The sequence below is a fragment of the Anoplopoma fimbria genome, chromosome 19 (assembly GCF_027596085.1).
Source record: "Anoplopoma fimbria isolate UVic2021 breed Golden Eagle Sablefish chromosome 19, Afim_UVic_2022, whole genome shotgun sequence".
NCBI lineage: Eukaryota > Metazoa > Chordata > Actinopteri > Perciformes > Anoplopomatidae > Anoplopoma > Anoplopoma fimbria.
The window spans coordinates 21,724,169-21,738,238 of NC_072467.1; the positions used below are offsets into that span (position 1 = coordinate 21,724,169).

Genomic DNA, 14,070 nt, shown 5'->3' on the forward strand with positions numbered 1-14,070 from the left:
TAATCATATATTAAACTACACAGACAATAAATACACATACTATACAACTACACAGACAATAAATACACATACTATACAACTACACAGACAATAAATACACATACTATGCACACACAGACAATAAATACACATACTATACAACTACACAGACAATAAATACACATACTATACAACTACACAGACAATAAATACACATACTATACAACTACACAGACAATAAATACACATACTATACAACTACACAGACAATAAATACACATACTATACAACTACACAGACACAGACAATAAATACACATACTATACAACTACACAGACAATAAATACACATACTATACAACTACACAGACACATAAATACACATACTATACAACTACACAGACACAGACAATAAATACACATACTATACAACTACACAGACACAGACAATAAATACACATACTATACTATTACAATGCTTCTTACATGTTTATGCAGCAGCATATTAATCCAATAATAAAAAATGAGATGATATAACACTGACAGTGGCCATTCTCTATAATCTATTTATAATTGATACAATAATATAATTTAAAAAAATAAATCAGCTGTCTGAACAGTATTGCTGTCACTCCTTTCCCAGCCTGTAGGTGGTGCATGTCCACATGCAAACCTGCAGCATTGCCCCAGACATGTGTCTCATCTTTTGCCCTGTATGTACCCATCTCCACCAGCAGGGGTCGCTGTAGCCATTCCTCCTGAATCGCCTTCACTGTTTACGGAAGTCCAAGTGACGTGTCACTGTCCACTGAAGCATTGTGGGAAGGAAAGTGGAGCTGACGGCCGCTGATGGCAGACTGCTCGAATTTGACACATATATTCGATCATTGAGCAACCTTAAGAAAACGTCAACAACACCTCGGAGGGATGCGGCTTCACGGAGCTACCGAGAAGCCGTGAAGAAGAAAAAGAAGAAGAAGAAGAAGAACATATGCGCGTAACCGCTGCTCTCCTGCGCACGAGCACAAGTGGGGCTACTGTGTCAATGGACCAGGGTGTTTTTCTCTTCTCCCTCCAGACAGCCGAATAGGATCTATAATCCCTCCGCCGTGCATGGTTGGCTGAAGAGGGGTGTCTGTGTGAAGTTTCTCCCCCAAGACATCTGCGTCCAAGTCTCCTAAAGATGTCGACCAGCAGTCCCGAGGCGGTGAAGAAGCTGGTGGAGAACATGCAGACGGACCTGCGCTCCCTGTCCATGGAGTGCAAGAAGAAATTCCCCCCAGTCAAAGAGGTGAGCCTCATATATATATATGTGTGTGTGTGTGTGTGTGTGTGTGTGTGTGTGTGTGTGTGTGTGTGTGTGTGTGTGTGTGTGTGTGTGTGTGTGTGTGTGTATGTGTGTATCTTACAGTCCTTACACTACCCTCTGACGTGGACACCACCAGGTTGGCCCCTTAAAGAAGTTGTGTGTGTCAGCTGCTGCTGGGGCCTTCCTGCACACACCAGGCGTCCAATCAAAGGACTGTACAGGTGGTTTATTACATTACATTACATTACATTACAGTCATTTAGCAGACGCTTTTATCCAAAGCGACTTACAATCAGTAGTATATTACATATCATTCACCCATTCACACACTGATGACAGGCTACCATGCAAGGTGCCACCTAAAAAAACTCCATTCTTAGTGTGAGAGGTTTCTTATTTCCACACATACTTGTGTAAATTGCATTGGACTATGATTGGCCTCCAAATGAGTTGAGATGTCCCAAAATCATGCTCATGCACACGTCTTTTAAGGGTACTTTTTATTTTTGGTTTCTACATGCTTTAATGATAAAGAAACACAGAAGTTTTCTCATTCCGTCTGTCTGAATATACCTCACACTGATGACAGGCTACCATGCAAGGTGCCACCATCAGACTCTAACTAACATTCATGCAACATCCAGTCCACACCGATGGCAAGCCTTCGGGAGCAACTTGGGGTTAAGTGTCTTGCCCAAGGACACATCGACTGCCGAAGCCGGGTATCGAACCACCGATCCTCTGATTGGAGAACTACCTTGCTCTCCACTACGCCACAGCCGCCCCATGCAGGGGGATATTGTTCAAAAGTATAGATCAGCCTGTAGTTGTATGCCTCACTTATTGCAAGAGTGTGGGGCTGTACAGTCGAGACACATTGTTATTCAGCCTTTAAGACTTGGAGAATATGTCATATATCCACACTTGTATGTCATTTTGTTAAAGTGTAAATTCAAATTATACCCTCCTCAATGCACTATTAAGTAACACAATCATTTTCCTCACTACTGCACTGATGAACTAACAGTGACATTCTCTCAACAAACCAGAATATGTTTTATATTTTAGATTCATGTGGTTCTCATTTTTTTTGTTAAAGTGTAAATTCATCCCAATTATACCAATCAATGCATTGACCGTGACATTCTCCAACATGTGGTTCTCATTTCCATTCAACCCCTGTCTGAAGAAATCAATAAATAGGTTGTCTCACAATGTCCACAACTAAAACCAAAACAAATCAGCTTGGCTAGATGAGAACCACTAGTGAGGAACTATTGTTTTTGTGATTTGTGAGAACCAGTCTTTTATTTTGAAAGGCAGGGCGTTAGTGCATTAATGAGTGGACAATTCTCAGGTGAGCTATTTTTAGAGAAATGTTTTTGTTTTGAAAATGTGTCATAGACAACCTCTGATTGACCTAGATAGGTTTGTCTAGGATCTCACATTGCAAGTTGGTTTCACAACAAGCTTGACAGTATTTCTTTACACTGCCAAGAGCAATTTCATACACGTTTTATTTTTATATTTCTGGGAATGAATTTCTTTTCTCGGCTGCTGACAAGACTTCGTTGTGTAGCAGTGTTGGTTGGCTTAGTTTAAGAACGGAATAGTACAAGGAGGTGCAATGCCAGGGCCTTTTACAATGTATGTGCATTGTTGGATTCACGCTGCGAGGACAGCAGTCGACCCAGCCTTTTCATGACTCCTTTTTTCCACAAACAACACAACCCTGTTCATTATGCGATCTGCGTTCAGCCATCCACAGGGCTGGGTCAGAGTTCATTTACATCAGGAATGTGTTGCTCTCTTTCTTTTGAACCTTAATGTGGAGGCTTAAAGATAAACGCAGCATCATGAGTCTGGTGACGTACAGCGGTGGATGAACACAGCCTCCATTCACTCTGTTATGGTTCGTCCTTACTGTGTGGACATATAGATCTCATTTGTTTTTTTAATCATTTATTTGCCTCTGAACTGCACACAGAGAGCACTTAGTGTTTGCCTATGTTATGGGATTTATCTGACACCATCTCTTCACCTTAATTCCCAGTAACAGGTATAGCAAGCTCACTGTTTGCTCGCATATGTACCGGTGGTCACACTGGGTCATTAGATGAAGTGCTGCCCTGTAGGCTGTGTGGGGCTTTCGAGGCCATAGAGATATTTGCTATCAGGCCGCAGCGGGGCAATGCATATCAGGCTACACTGGTTTAGTTTGTTTTTCCCTTTCGTTAAAGACAATATCACAATGAGAAAGGGAAACGGTTCAGCGAGTGCTTTCGGTTCCTACATGGGCTTCTATCTTTGCGTACAGCGTGGCCTTGTATCTGGTCTCACATCTCCGGCTGCTTGCTGACCCTTGCCTAAGGGGGCCTTGTGAAACTTCCCCTTCAATATTGATTTATGTTGCCTGGTCCCTATCAACACCTTCCCCTCGGCGATCCACTTTGATGTTCCCCACAACCTGAGCTCAATCCTGCTCCTTTTGTGATAGCGTTGTGATTGAAACCACCCTTTTTTTTTTATTTATTTTTTTAATTAGAGCCGTCTTGGTTGTATTCGATTGGGTGTTATCGTGCGATGCCACCCAATCAAACGAGCCGCGTACCGGTGGCATTGGTTGTGACTTCATGTTATTTGCGTGTCTGTTACGGAACACAAACGTAATCCTCACTCTATCCATTTCTAAGAATGTGATTTCTTTTGAAGATTTGTCAGTTTATTTAACAGAGCTCCACCTTTTCAGCACGTACCGCTTTTTTTAAAATGAATTATCTGCTTTGACATTTTAAATGAATTACTGTCTTGTTTGTGCACATATTTTCAAAACTTAATACCACAGCATTGTGTCCTTATTGCATAAGAAATGTCCTCATTTCCCAGCCCATCTACATTCCAGTTCCCACAGAGACATGGCTCCACAGCCAGTGGTTTCCTGTGGGTTAAGAGGAGCCAACACGATTTCCCATTGATATTTTCTGCATCATAGCACCACACTCAGAACCTCTCTCTCATTGAGTAGCAGTCGGTGGAAGTGAACCACCGAGGCTTTAGCTGTTTGTTGTGTTCTGATCGCTTTCTCCCGTAGGTGAGTCAGGTGCTGTCAACTGCACGTGGCTCACAGTGAAATGTGACTGCTTGTCTTTGGGTGGAAACCTGCAGTATTAATGAAAGCATTATGGGCAACCTTTTTTTTTTTTTTTTGTTCGGCTCGCTTAGCACACAGCTCATTTGCTCGACAGGTCATGTGGGACGCACAGGGACAAAGCAACAGGGAGTGGGGATTTGGTGAACTGACACTATTGGCACTGAAACTCTCACTGAAAACGTCCTTTTTTAAAAAAGAAAAAATATATATATTATGCTAAGTCTGTCTCAAGAAAACTGCTGAGTTTATAGACACGCATGTCACAGCATGTTTCGAAGGAAGTCGGTCTGCGATGAGCTTCCCTAATGTTGCTTTTCAAAGGAATGAGCTGGCACTCAGGCGTCGGTCAGTTCCGCTTTGAGGATCTCCACACACAAAAAAGGCCTCCGGAGAAGCACTGAAAGCACTTTCTGATTTGTAGAGAAGAAACCAGTAACACTGTTCAGTAAATACTGTGTCGGTTCATTTGCAGTCACGGTAATTTTTCGCTTGAATGTTTGAATCCATTAAATTCTATAATATTAGCGTCAAAGACACATGAGGGATTAATTTACTGATGACATGCCAGCGGCTGAAAGTAATTGGTTATGGGGCTGTTAAATGCTAACGAACTAACAAATAGTCCTTCTATCTTCGTACATTTTTTACTATCCAGCACAGTAGCACCCAGACTGACTAAGCATAATGACAACATCTCCATTAATAGGTTTAAGCTTTTCAGAATAGACTGCTGGAAGTAATCATCCATAAAATAACTCATTAACTGTGTGTGGAATGTCTGCTCTCTGTCACAATGGCGTCATCAGGCCAGTGGTATTTTCCCTCCACGTGGCGGTGACTTCATAATGCTGACAGTCCTCAGAGAGATGTAAGGTCTACGCTTGACAACAGAAAGCTTAAACAGCACTTTCTATGAGGAAGGAGGTGGAAAATGTGCTTACACGCAAAAAGAGAGACTTGGAGCCAAACATCAAGGGGTCATTTCAGAGCAAACCCACACAATCTGCTTTTGATTGAAGGCATTTATTGGTTTATTAATCCTATTTTGACTGACTAACAGATATGACAATAGTGGGTGGGGGGGAAAGACTTTTTGAGGAGTTGTGCGGTGGACAGAATATGAATATTCAAGATTTTTTTTTTTTTTTTTTGAAGATGCACTTTTGTGTCTCATCATCATCAGCCTCCCACACAGCAACTATTATCATTTAACAACATCCTCCTGCCAAATATCTGGATTTAAACCTAAAATACTTCCTCAATTTCATGAATCCAATCATCATCCTCATCATCATCATCATCATCATCATCATCATCCCATTATTGTGGTCTCGTTTGGCAAAGTCGGGCCTTTTTGATTGGGGACTTGAAAAGCTGTTTATAACTTGGTGATTGGAGGAAACATGCTCATGTCTCTCCCTGCCCTTGGGCCACCGGCTGCAGAATGTCTTGTTGACTCAGTGTGCAGTGAGGTTGTGCTGGTGCAGTGAGGTTGTGCTGTGGTATATTGGCGTTGGTAGAGCTTTGCAGGTTCACAGGTGTGAATGCATCTGAAAACCAACTCGTCTTGGTTTGCTACCGACGATTATTTTCAATATCAATGAATATATGTCATTTTTTTTTATGATTGATTGATTCATTGCTTTGTCTGAGACAAATTCGATCACAACTTCACAGAGCCAAAAATCATGCCTTTTTAAATAGCTTTATTTCAAAACTTAAATACATTAAGTTGGCAATAGTATACAACTTAAAAAAAAAAAAAATTCTCATATTTTGTGTTTCTGGCAAAATAACAACAAATGTTAAGCACAGCAATTTAGAATGAATTGTGTAAGAACAGTTATAGATTATTAAAACTGTTGACCATACATTTTCAGTCAGTCAACTAATCGTTTCATCCCTAAAATCATCAGACCACAGCTGTAACTTAGGTCTAAATGTATATGACCAATGCAAAGCCAGAGAAAAATATCACCAGGCTTTTATTATACTGCTGGAAATATTGTCACAGCTGTTTGTTTACTTTAAAAAAAAAAATCTCACCACTACCACAGACGTTGCAGTTCTTGCACTTCACCCTTCATAGCTACAGTGTGTTATGGCCTCATCCTCTGGGACTTATGTTTGTAAGCGTCACACTGATTCCCTTGAAAAACGTTGATGGGATTTTTCCATCGAATGTTTTTATTTTAGCAGAATATAAGCTCTGTGGCAAACACAAGTTTATGATACTTGCATGTTATGTTCAGTAAGATAATCTCCACAAATGAACAAAACTTATTTATTTACTTCCATATCAAAAGTAGCCACAGAAAGGCTGTAATCATTTGGGACTGTTCTCCTCACTTCAAAGACGTCCGGCTCGGTTTGTAGGAACAAAGGACAAGAGGGAGACTAGCATTGTTTTGAAGATTAACTTTTTAAGGAGCTGTACCGTAATAGGCCGGCTCCTTTTTGTATTAACAGCCCAACCCACTAACCAGCCGTTGCTTGGTAACCGACAGTTTAGCAGGTTATGAATTGTTGACGTCCACAGTGGCTTTGACCTTGTGGCTGTTCAAATGACATGTTAGAGTGAAATGAATGATGTTGTTGGCCAAATACTGTATTTCATTACATTGTGCATGGATATCACAGACACACAGAGACTGTTGGTAGACTGTTTGCTGCTTTTTTTTTTTAACTATTGAAGACTTTCAATGATCACTTCGTGGTAACTTGGATATGAATCCTTATTTTCTAAATGTATTCCTGTGGCTACGGACATTATAAGGGTGATGAGGCTGCTATCATTTGCAAAACATGCATGCTCGGGATGTAGTCTGTAGCTAAATGAAAAATGCATCACAGTAATGTAGGCCCACCAACTGCTTGTTCACTTGAGGGGGTGGCTGCCATCAGTGACATCAGTGATATGCCAGATGTTGCAATTAAAAGCTGTAATATGCAATTTATTTCTCCAGAATAGAATAATACAGTGGAAACTGATAATAGGATCCCAGTTATTAGTAATTAAAACTTTGTATGGATGGAAAATGCTGTTAGATAATTCACTTACAATAATGAAGTAGTCCACTTATAGTGTTCATTTTAGGTCTTTTAATACATGACAACATATGAGGAGAAAAAAAGAAAACTAAGGGAATGCTATGTCATTTTTTTAAAGATACTGTATTTAATGAATTATTTTGTTCTCAAACTCTGCTATCAGTTCACCACTGGTAGCTTACAGTTTATTTTCAGGCCTGTTAAAAAATGTTAAATGCACTGAAACCACCGCCAAGCTGTGGTTTAGTCGCCCCTTAGCACTGCTGAGGTTACTGTATTTGTAAACAGCACGATACTTCTTTGTGCTATAGCCTAATTATAATTTGAACTACAGTTGGCTCTGCAGTAAGTCAGTAAGTTGACAAGCTGAAGCTGGCCGTTTCATTACTTTATATTCATGTAATAAATATATAAAAGTCAATTAACTGTAATCTGCATGAGAAATAAAGAAAAATAAACGGTTATGATTTTCATCCGCTAAAGGTGTTAAATTTGTCAGACAGGATAACTAGGTGTCCACTGTAAATTCATTAAATGCTACATTTTCTTTTTTTTGCAAGTCACTCGTACCAATAGTGATAAAATAAAGCTAAATGGATAGCAGGACAGACTGTCTTTGTTAACCATCTTTCTTGATATATGTGGGCTTTGCAGATGCTCATTACCTCAGCTTCAGGTTGCCAAATGAAAAAGAACGCTCACATAAGAGACCGATAAAAGGACATAAATAATGTAGTTATGGTCCTTCAAACTGCAGACTTGCAGTACAGGTTTTGTCTCAAGTTTCAAATTATATATTTTAGGTAAAAAGTGTTGATTTATTTATGACGTAAATGTCACAATAGGAGACGACGATTTGAGTAAAATTGAGAAGAGGTAGAAAGAGTGAGATTGGGATGTGATGTGGAAGAATCCTGGGGAGAGAATGAGAGAAGATCTTGAAAGGCTTGTGGTTGTGTTAGAACCTGAAGAACATCCTCAGTTCTGACTGTTGAATGCTCAGCGTCTCTGTTTCTGTCACACGGGCCGACTCCCATTCATTCTGTCTCCACGTCATCCCCTCCTCCCGCCCTTTCTCCCACTTGACATTCCTCCTTTCCTTTCCTATTCCACTTGGGAAATCACATTCTTCTCACACATCCCTCTCAAGTTGAAGCACACTGTTTTTTTTTGTTTTTTTTTAACACATTCACCATTCCTCCCTCTTTGCCACTCTGCAGCTACACCTTCCTGTTTTTCTCCCCTGGGGGCCATCATGACAAGAAGTTGGTGTCTACCACCGATAGCAAAGTGGTGCTGCACCTTCTAATGCATGTCACACTGAACGTTGACCTAAATGTCTTCTCTCTCTTCTTTACCCCCCCCCCCTTAGGCCGCAGAGTCGGGCATTGTGAAGATTAAGACCATTGCTGGCAGGAATACAGACATACTGGCAGGTGAGTGAGAAAACTGAGAAGGCTGGTTGGTGAACCACAACTGTGAAGAAAGATGTCATCCACTGTTTTATGATTCAATGCGATTTCATTTGCATTGTGATGTAACCACATTACCTTTCATTCCGCCAAACAAATGTGGAAAATGTGTTCTCACCCCGTGCGCTATAAGATCAAGGAGACCTGCACATGAATACACACATCAGTGCTCGTCCCCCATCTTTGTTTCTAAATTGACTCCATTAAGCTGACTAGACATCTGCATGCTCTGAATTTCCAACTAAATAGAGGTCGACCGCCCAACCGCTGCCAGTCACGCAGAGACGCACGCACGCCGTTATGCATCGAGGCTCTATACACATGATGAGGGCCACCGTTGCTGAGACTATCTGTGTGCCTGTGATTAACTCCTGATAATAATCTAAACTACTGTTAAAGACCCCATGAAATGGCACTTGGGGAACGGGAGGGTGGCAGAGATGCACGGCAGACTTTAAAGTACGTTTTTAGATATTTATCACTTAGATTGTTTGAGAGAGATCTTCTTTGCGATATGGTTAGAAAATGTGGGATAAAACTTTGCGATCCCAGGAAACGGCTGATTGTACAGAAAGCTGACAATTCATATCTGTCTCGTTTTAAGTCCATGTCTCCCAATAAAAATGATATCTCTAATGTACAACGCAACACTATCAGCTTCATAGATATCGTCCGATTAACTGGCTATCAGCTTTTTCCTGCTCCAACGTATGGTTATTATATCGGCCTTTGAAAGCCCACTATCAGTCGACCTCTACTACAAAGCTCTTTCCACTGTGGCTGGTCTCTTGAACGCTTGAATAGGGGATTGTCTCGCTGCCGCCTTGATAAACAAAGTCCAGCTTTTAGTAACATTTGCAGAGTTGACACATAGTCGACATTTTCCGAGTTCCGCTGTCGACTGTCTGCCTCCAACTGCCCCTCTGCATACTGTAAACTGCACAGCAACTCACTGCAGAGCAGCTCATTTATCTTTGTTTCCAGAATGGATTTGTCACAGCGCCCGTAATGAGGTGGAACACAAAGATGGAGTGGTGAAACCTGTTGTGTAGGTTTAAATTATGTGGGAAAATAAATGTGAGGAAAATGATACGGGTGGATTTATGAGGACAACTGGTTCACTGTTGCTATCAGACAGCAAGACTGTAAAAAAAGGCCACATTTTCACTTTATTTTTAACGTGTCGTCGTGAATAATGATTGAACATAAAGACAAAGTTCAAATACATCTTCCAACTTTGATAATAAAAAGAAATTGGATTTAATTTTTTTTTTTATGGATGTGAAGATATTTGTTCTTCATCTTTTCCTCTGTCGTACAATAATTTGTTACTGATATTAATTGAAATACATAAAGGGCTTCAGATTATATAGCAAGGTTTAATTTGGATTCATGAAACAACATGCTGTGATTAATGGTGGAAGGTTTTGTCTCTGATAATCATTTTAAATCATTGTAAATCAAATGAAATGTTAAATTTCATAGCACTTTTCATTTCCTCCCTAACTGTTAATCACCTGTACAGATAAAAAAAAAAACCTCACAGTGACGTTTCTCTTCTTCTCTGTCCGTTGCCTGCAGCTCTGAAGGAGAACAGCTTGGAGGTCGTGCAGCCTTTTCTGATGGGCTGTGGCACCAAAGAGCCAAAGATCACTCAGCTGTGTCTGGCAGCCATCCAGAGACTCATGTCCCATGAGGTGGTATCTGAGGTGAGCACCTTGAGCTAGACTGGTATTTGAAATACTGGCATATATATATATATATATATATATATATATATATATATATATATATATATATATATATATATATATATATATATATATATATATACAATGCACAAAGGTTTATGTTCAGAGTGGATTGTTAATACAATGCAGTTGGGTAATTGGAAATATAACCATTATCTTGGTTGACATAGTTTTAGTCCTGGATGAACAATGTGTGGCCATGGTTTTAAACCCCCGCTCTCATTAGGATTCATTCTGGCAGTCTAGAATGACACGAGGTGATTATCATCCCCAACAATGCCAAATCAATACCCATGTAGTCATTAAGAAAACAAATATCCAAAGAACAGGTTTCTCAGACAGATCACTCCACACAGCTATGGTTTCCTAACCATAGGAGAAAACAAACCGCTATACTCTTTTTATATATATATATATATATATATATATGTATATGTATACAGATTTCTGTATTGATCTAAAGGAATTGCCCTTAGAATGCATATATATGTAGGTAATTATATATAAAATAAGGATAATTGCAGTATCACAGCAGCAAAAGAAACAAAACAGAAACAAGATGTATCTCTAAGAAACAAAACAGGTATAAGCAGTATTCAAACATTTTCCTTAAGATTCTATAATTCATTGTACCCACGCTTGCAGATTTAAGTTTTTAAGTAACCTACCACCTTAGGCACCTTCTTTATAATATATCCTACGGGCAATTCTTTTAGATCAATACAGAAATCAATGCCACTCATCAATACCCAATCAGACAATGTAAATATTGAACAGTTAATCTAAATGTATTCCTCTAACTGGAGGCTGGAGAATGTTTTAGTCTTTGTACGACCCCTGTATATGAGGAAACCATCGGGTCTAGAAAAAGCACTGGTTTAACTGGGCTGCTCCAGTGGTTTGATATGTCGTATGTGTGAGGTGGCAGCTTGAAACTAGGCTGAATGATTAAATGGAATAAGGTTTACATCTCAGGAAATGGGTGTCTGGAATAATTTCTCAAACACAAATGTATTTTAATATAAGCTTATGTGATGAGTGAAGAAGGTTTTGAACCTTTTTTTAAAATAACCCAGCGGGAGTCTGACCTGAGATCAGAGCCGTCTCAAAGCCGGCACCCCGGAGCTGCTGCACAACTGCCTTGTTAATACAACGCAAGAGACTGATATTAAAAGCTTATGGAGCCGTCACGAGCTTCCAGCATTTTGATTACAGGCGTTTATTTAATTAACATTGGTTTTCAAAGCTTCTGCCTGTGGAAGGAGAGTCTAAAGTGCTCCACACTCCCAGAATAAAGCCTTCGGTAACATAAATGTGACACGACAGGAGATTTGATGTAATTCTGAACAACTCTTAAACCACTTTTTTTTTTAATCCATTTTATTCCATATAATTCATATTTTTGTTATTTCTAATTACTAATTCATCTGTACATTTTTCAATAAACTATATCACATCCGGGAAAAAAAATGCAGGCCCAATGTCACATCTTCACATTGCTTGCTTTCTCTGAGTCAGTCCAAATCCTTACAATATACTGTTGACAGTTACATAAAAAAAAAAGCATAAACGCATAAAATGAGAAGGCGGCATCAGCTGTTGTTAGTCATTTTTTGCTTTACAAATAACCATGATTATCCAAATTGTTTATTTATTTTATGTCAACTGTCAATTAATCATTTTAACACCAATCATCGGCATCAGTCCATAATGTTTCAGATACTGACTGAAATAAACACAATTTCACTGAGGTCTGTTTGAGTGGGTGGTGGCTCAGTTTCTTGTTCAAGGGCAGCTCAACAGGAGTGCGTGACGCGAGGCAGATTTTCTCAGCTAGATAAAGACACACACTTCACATATTCTACAACACACACACACACACACACACACACACACACACACACACACACACACACACACACACACACACACACACACACACACACACACTATCTGATCTGTTGAGCTCCTCTCTTCTTTTTTTTCTTCTCTGCCAGCAGCGCTCCACCTCAGCAGCAGCTCTGAACTGCAGGGTTTGTTTCCTTAGGGAATGAGGGGGATCTGTTCAAATCTCTTAAATGGAAAATGTTTTAATAGTAAAAGAGCCGACACTATGTTGCTCTCAACGCATGTCGACATTACCGAACCTCGGCATTAATGTCTACAATGAAAACCCTGCTAATGATTATTGTTTGCTCCTGTCAAACAAGTTGTTGGATTAATCTGACAGTCAATTTCAGAGTCTAAATAGAGGCTAATCCCAAACTAATTGCATCTTAGCCTTTGTAAAAAATGTTTGGAAATTGCAATGTAGCATAAACTCTCTGAACAGAGACAATTCACCCTGTTAAATCCTGCAGTATATTTGTTGATTTTTTCTTCTTGTTTGATATCTATATCGTATCTTTTTGATCTGGACTCGTGGTCTGACATAAGCAATTTTGTGATATTTCATAGACTAAATTATTCATTTCTGAATCTAAAAAGCAGAAACTCATCATGAAATGAAAATTGTTTTAGATTACATTTTTTATTTTCCATTTCTTGAAGTAATGAGTCCTCCTGTGACTCTATCGCTAAATGGTTGCGTGAAGACGAGCTGTATTTCAGGACAGCTTGACCTAAGAAAGGACGTGCAGTGTCACTTTCTGTCAGCATCAAGTAGCATGATATTCACTGCCAACGAGCCGCGGTGTTATTAAACTCAATGATGTTGTGACCCCGAAGCAGGCGGCTCCAGCTGGTCCCCCACACGTGTGTGTTTTTGTGCATGTTTTCGATTCTCGGGTGGTGTCACCTCAGGCGTAGCTCACACTTTACTTTTTTTTTTTTTTTTTTTTTTTCTGTCACAGTCTAGCAGCTCTTGATACTGCCTCTTGAGCTGCTTATGTGCGGACTGGTGGATGATCAGTAGTAAGATTTGATAAAAAATCACGTAAACAATTTAAGGTGTTTGTGTACGCGACAGGCGGCGGCGGGGAACATCATCAACATGCTGTGGCAGCTGATGGAAAACGGTCTGGAGGAGCTGAAACTCTTACAGACGGTCCTGGTCCTGTTAACTACAAACACGGTCGTACACGATGAAGTACTTTCCAAGGTACATGAACAACACACTCCTCTATCACACAAACCGTTTGTATAAAGCCATTACTCCCTTCTACTATCTAAATGTGGACCATGCAGGTATCCGTATATCCAGTGTTGGTTCTCAGTCAGTCATGTTCTATCTATTATTTAACTGTGGCTATATGATTTATCATACCTATGAATAAATATATTTGTGGTACTTTTGCACCAGTTTGTGCAGCATCATAGCACAGTGAAAAATGTATAAGGGCTAATTCTGTTAATACAA

General features: G+C 39.8%; 1 protein-coding gene across 2 annotated transcripts in view; it reads left to right on the plus strand.

Annotated features, from left to right (window-relative positions):
* The first annotated feature begins 787 nt into the window (after positions 1 to 787).
* Positions 788 to 14,070, plus strand: part of mon2 (MON2 homolog, regulator of endosome-to-Golgi trafficking) — a 38,355-nt gene continuing 25,072 nt past the window's right edge. For both annotated transcript variants that reach the window (XM_054619359.1, XM_054619360.1), the window contains exons 1-4: positions 788 to 1,269; positions 8,862 to 8,925; positions 10,543 to 10,670; positions 13,681 to 13,812. In XM_054619359.1, the coding sequence (XP_054475334.1) occupies positions 1,162 to 1,269; positions 8,862 to 8,925; positions 10,543 to 10,670; positions 13,681 to 13,812 (432 nt within the window). In that variant the 5' untranslated portion in view covers positions 788 to 1,161. The remainder of the gene's footprint in view (positions 1,270 to 8,861; positions 8,926 to 10,542; positions 10,671 to 13,680; positions 13,813 to 14,070) is intronic.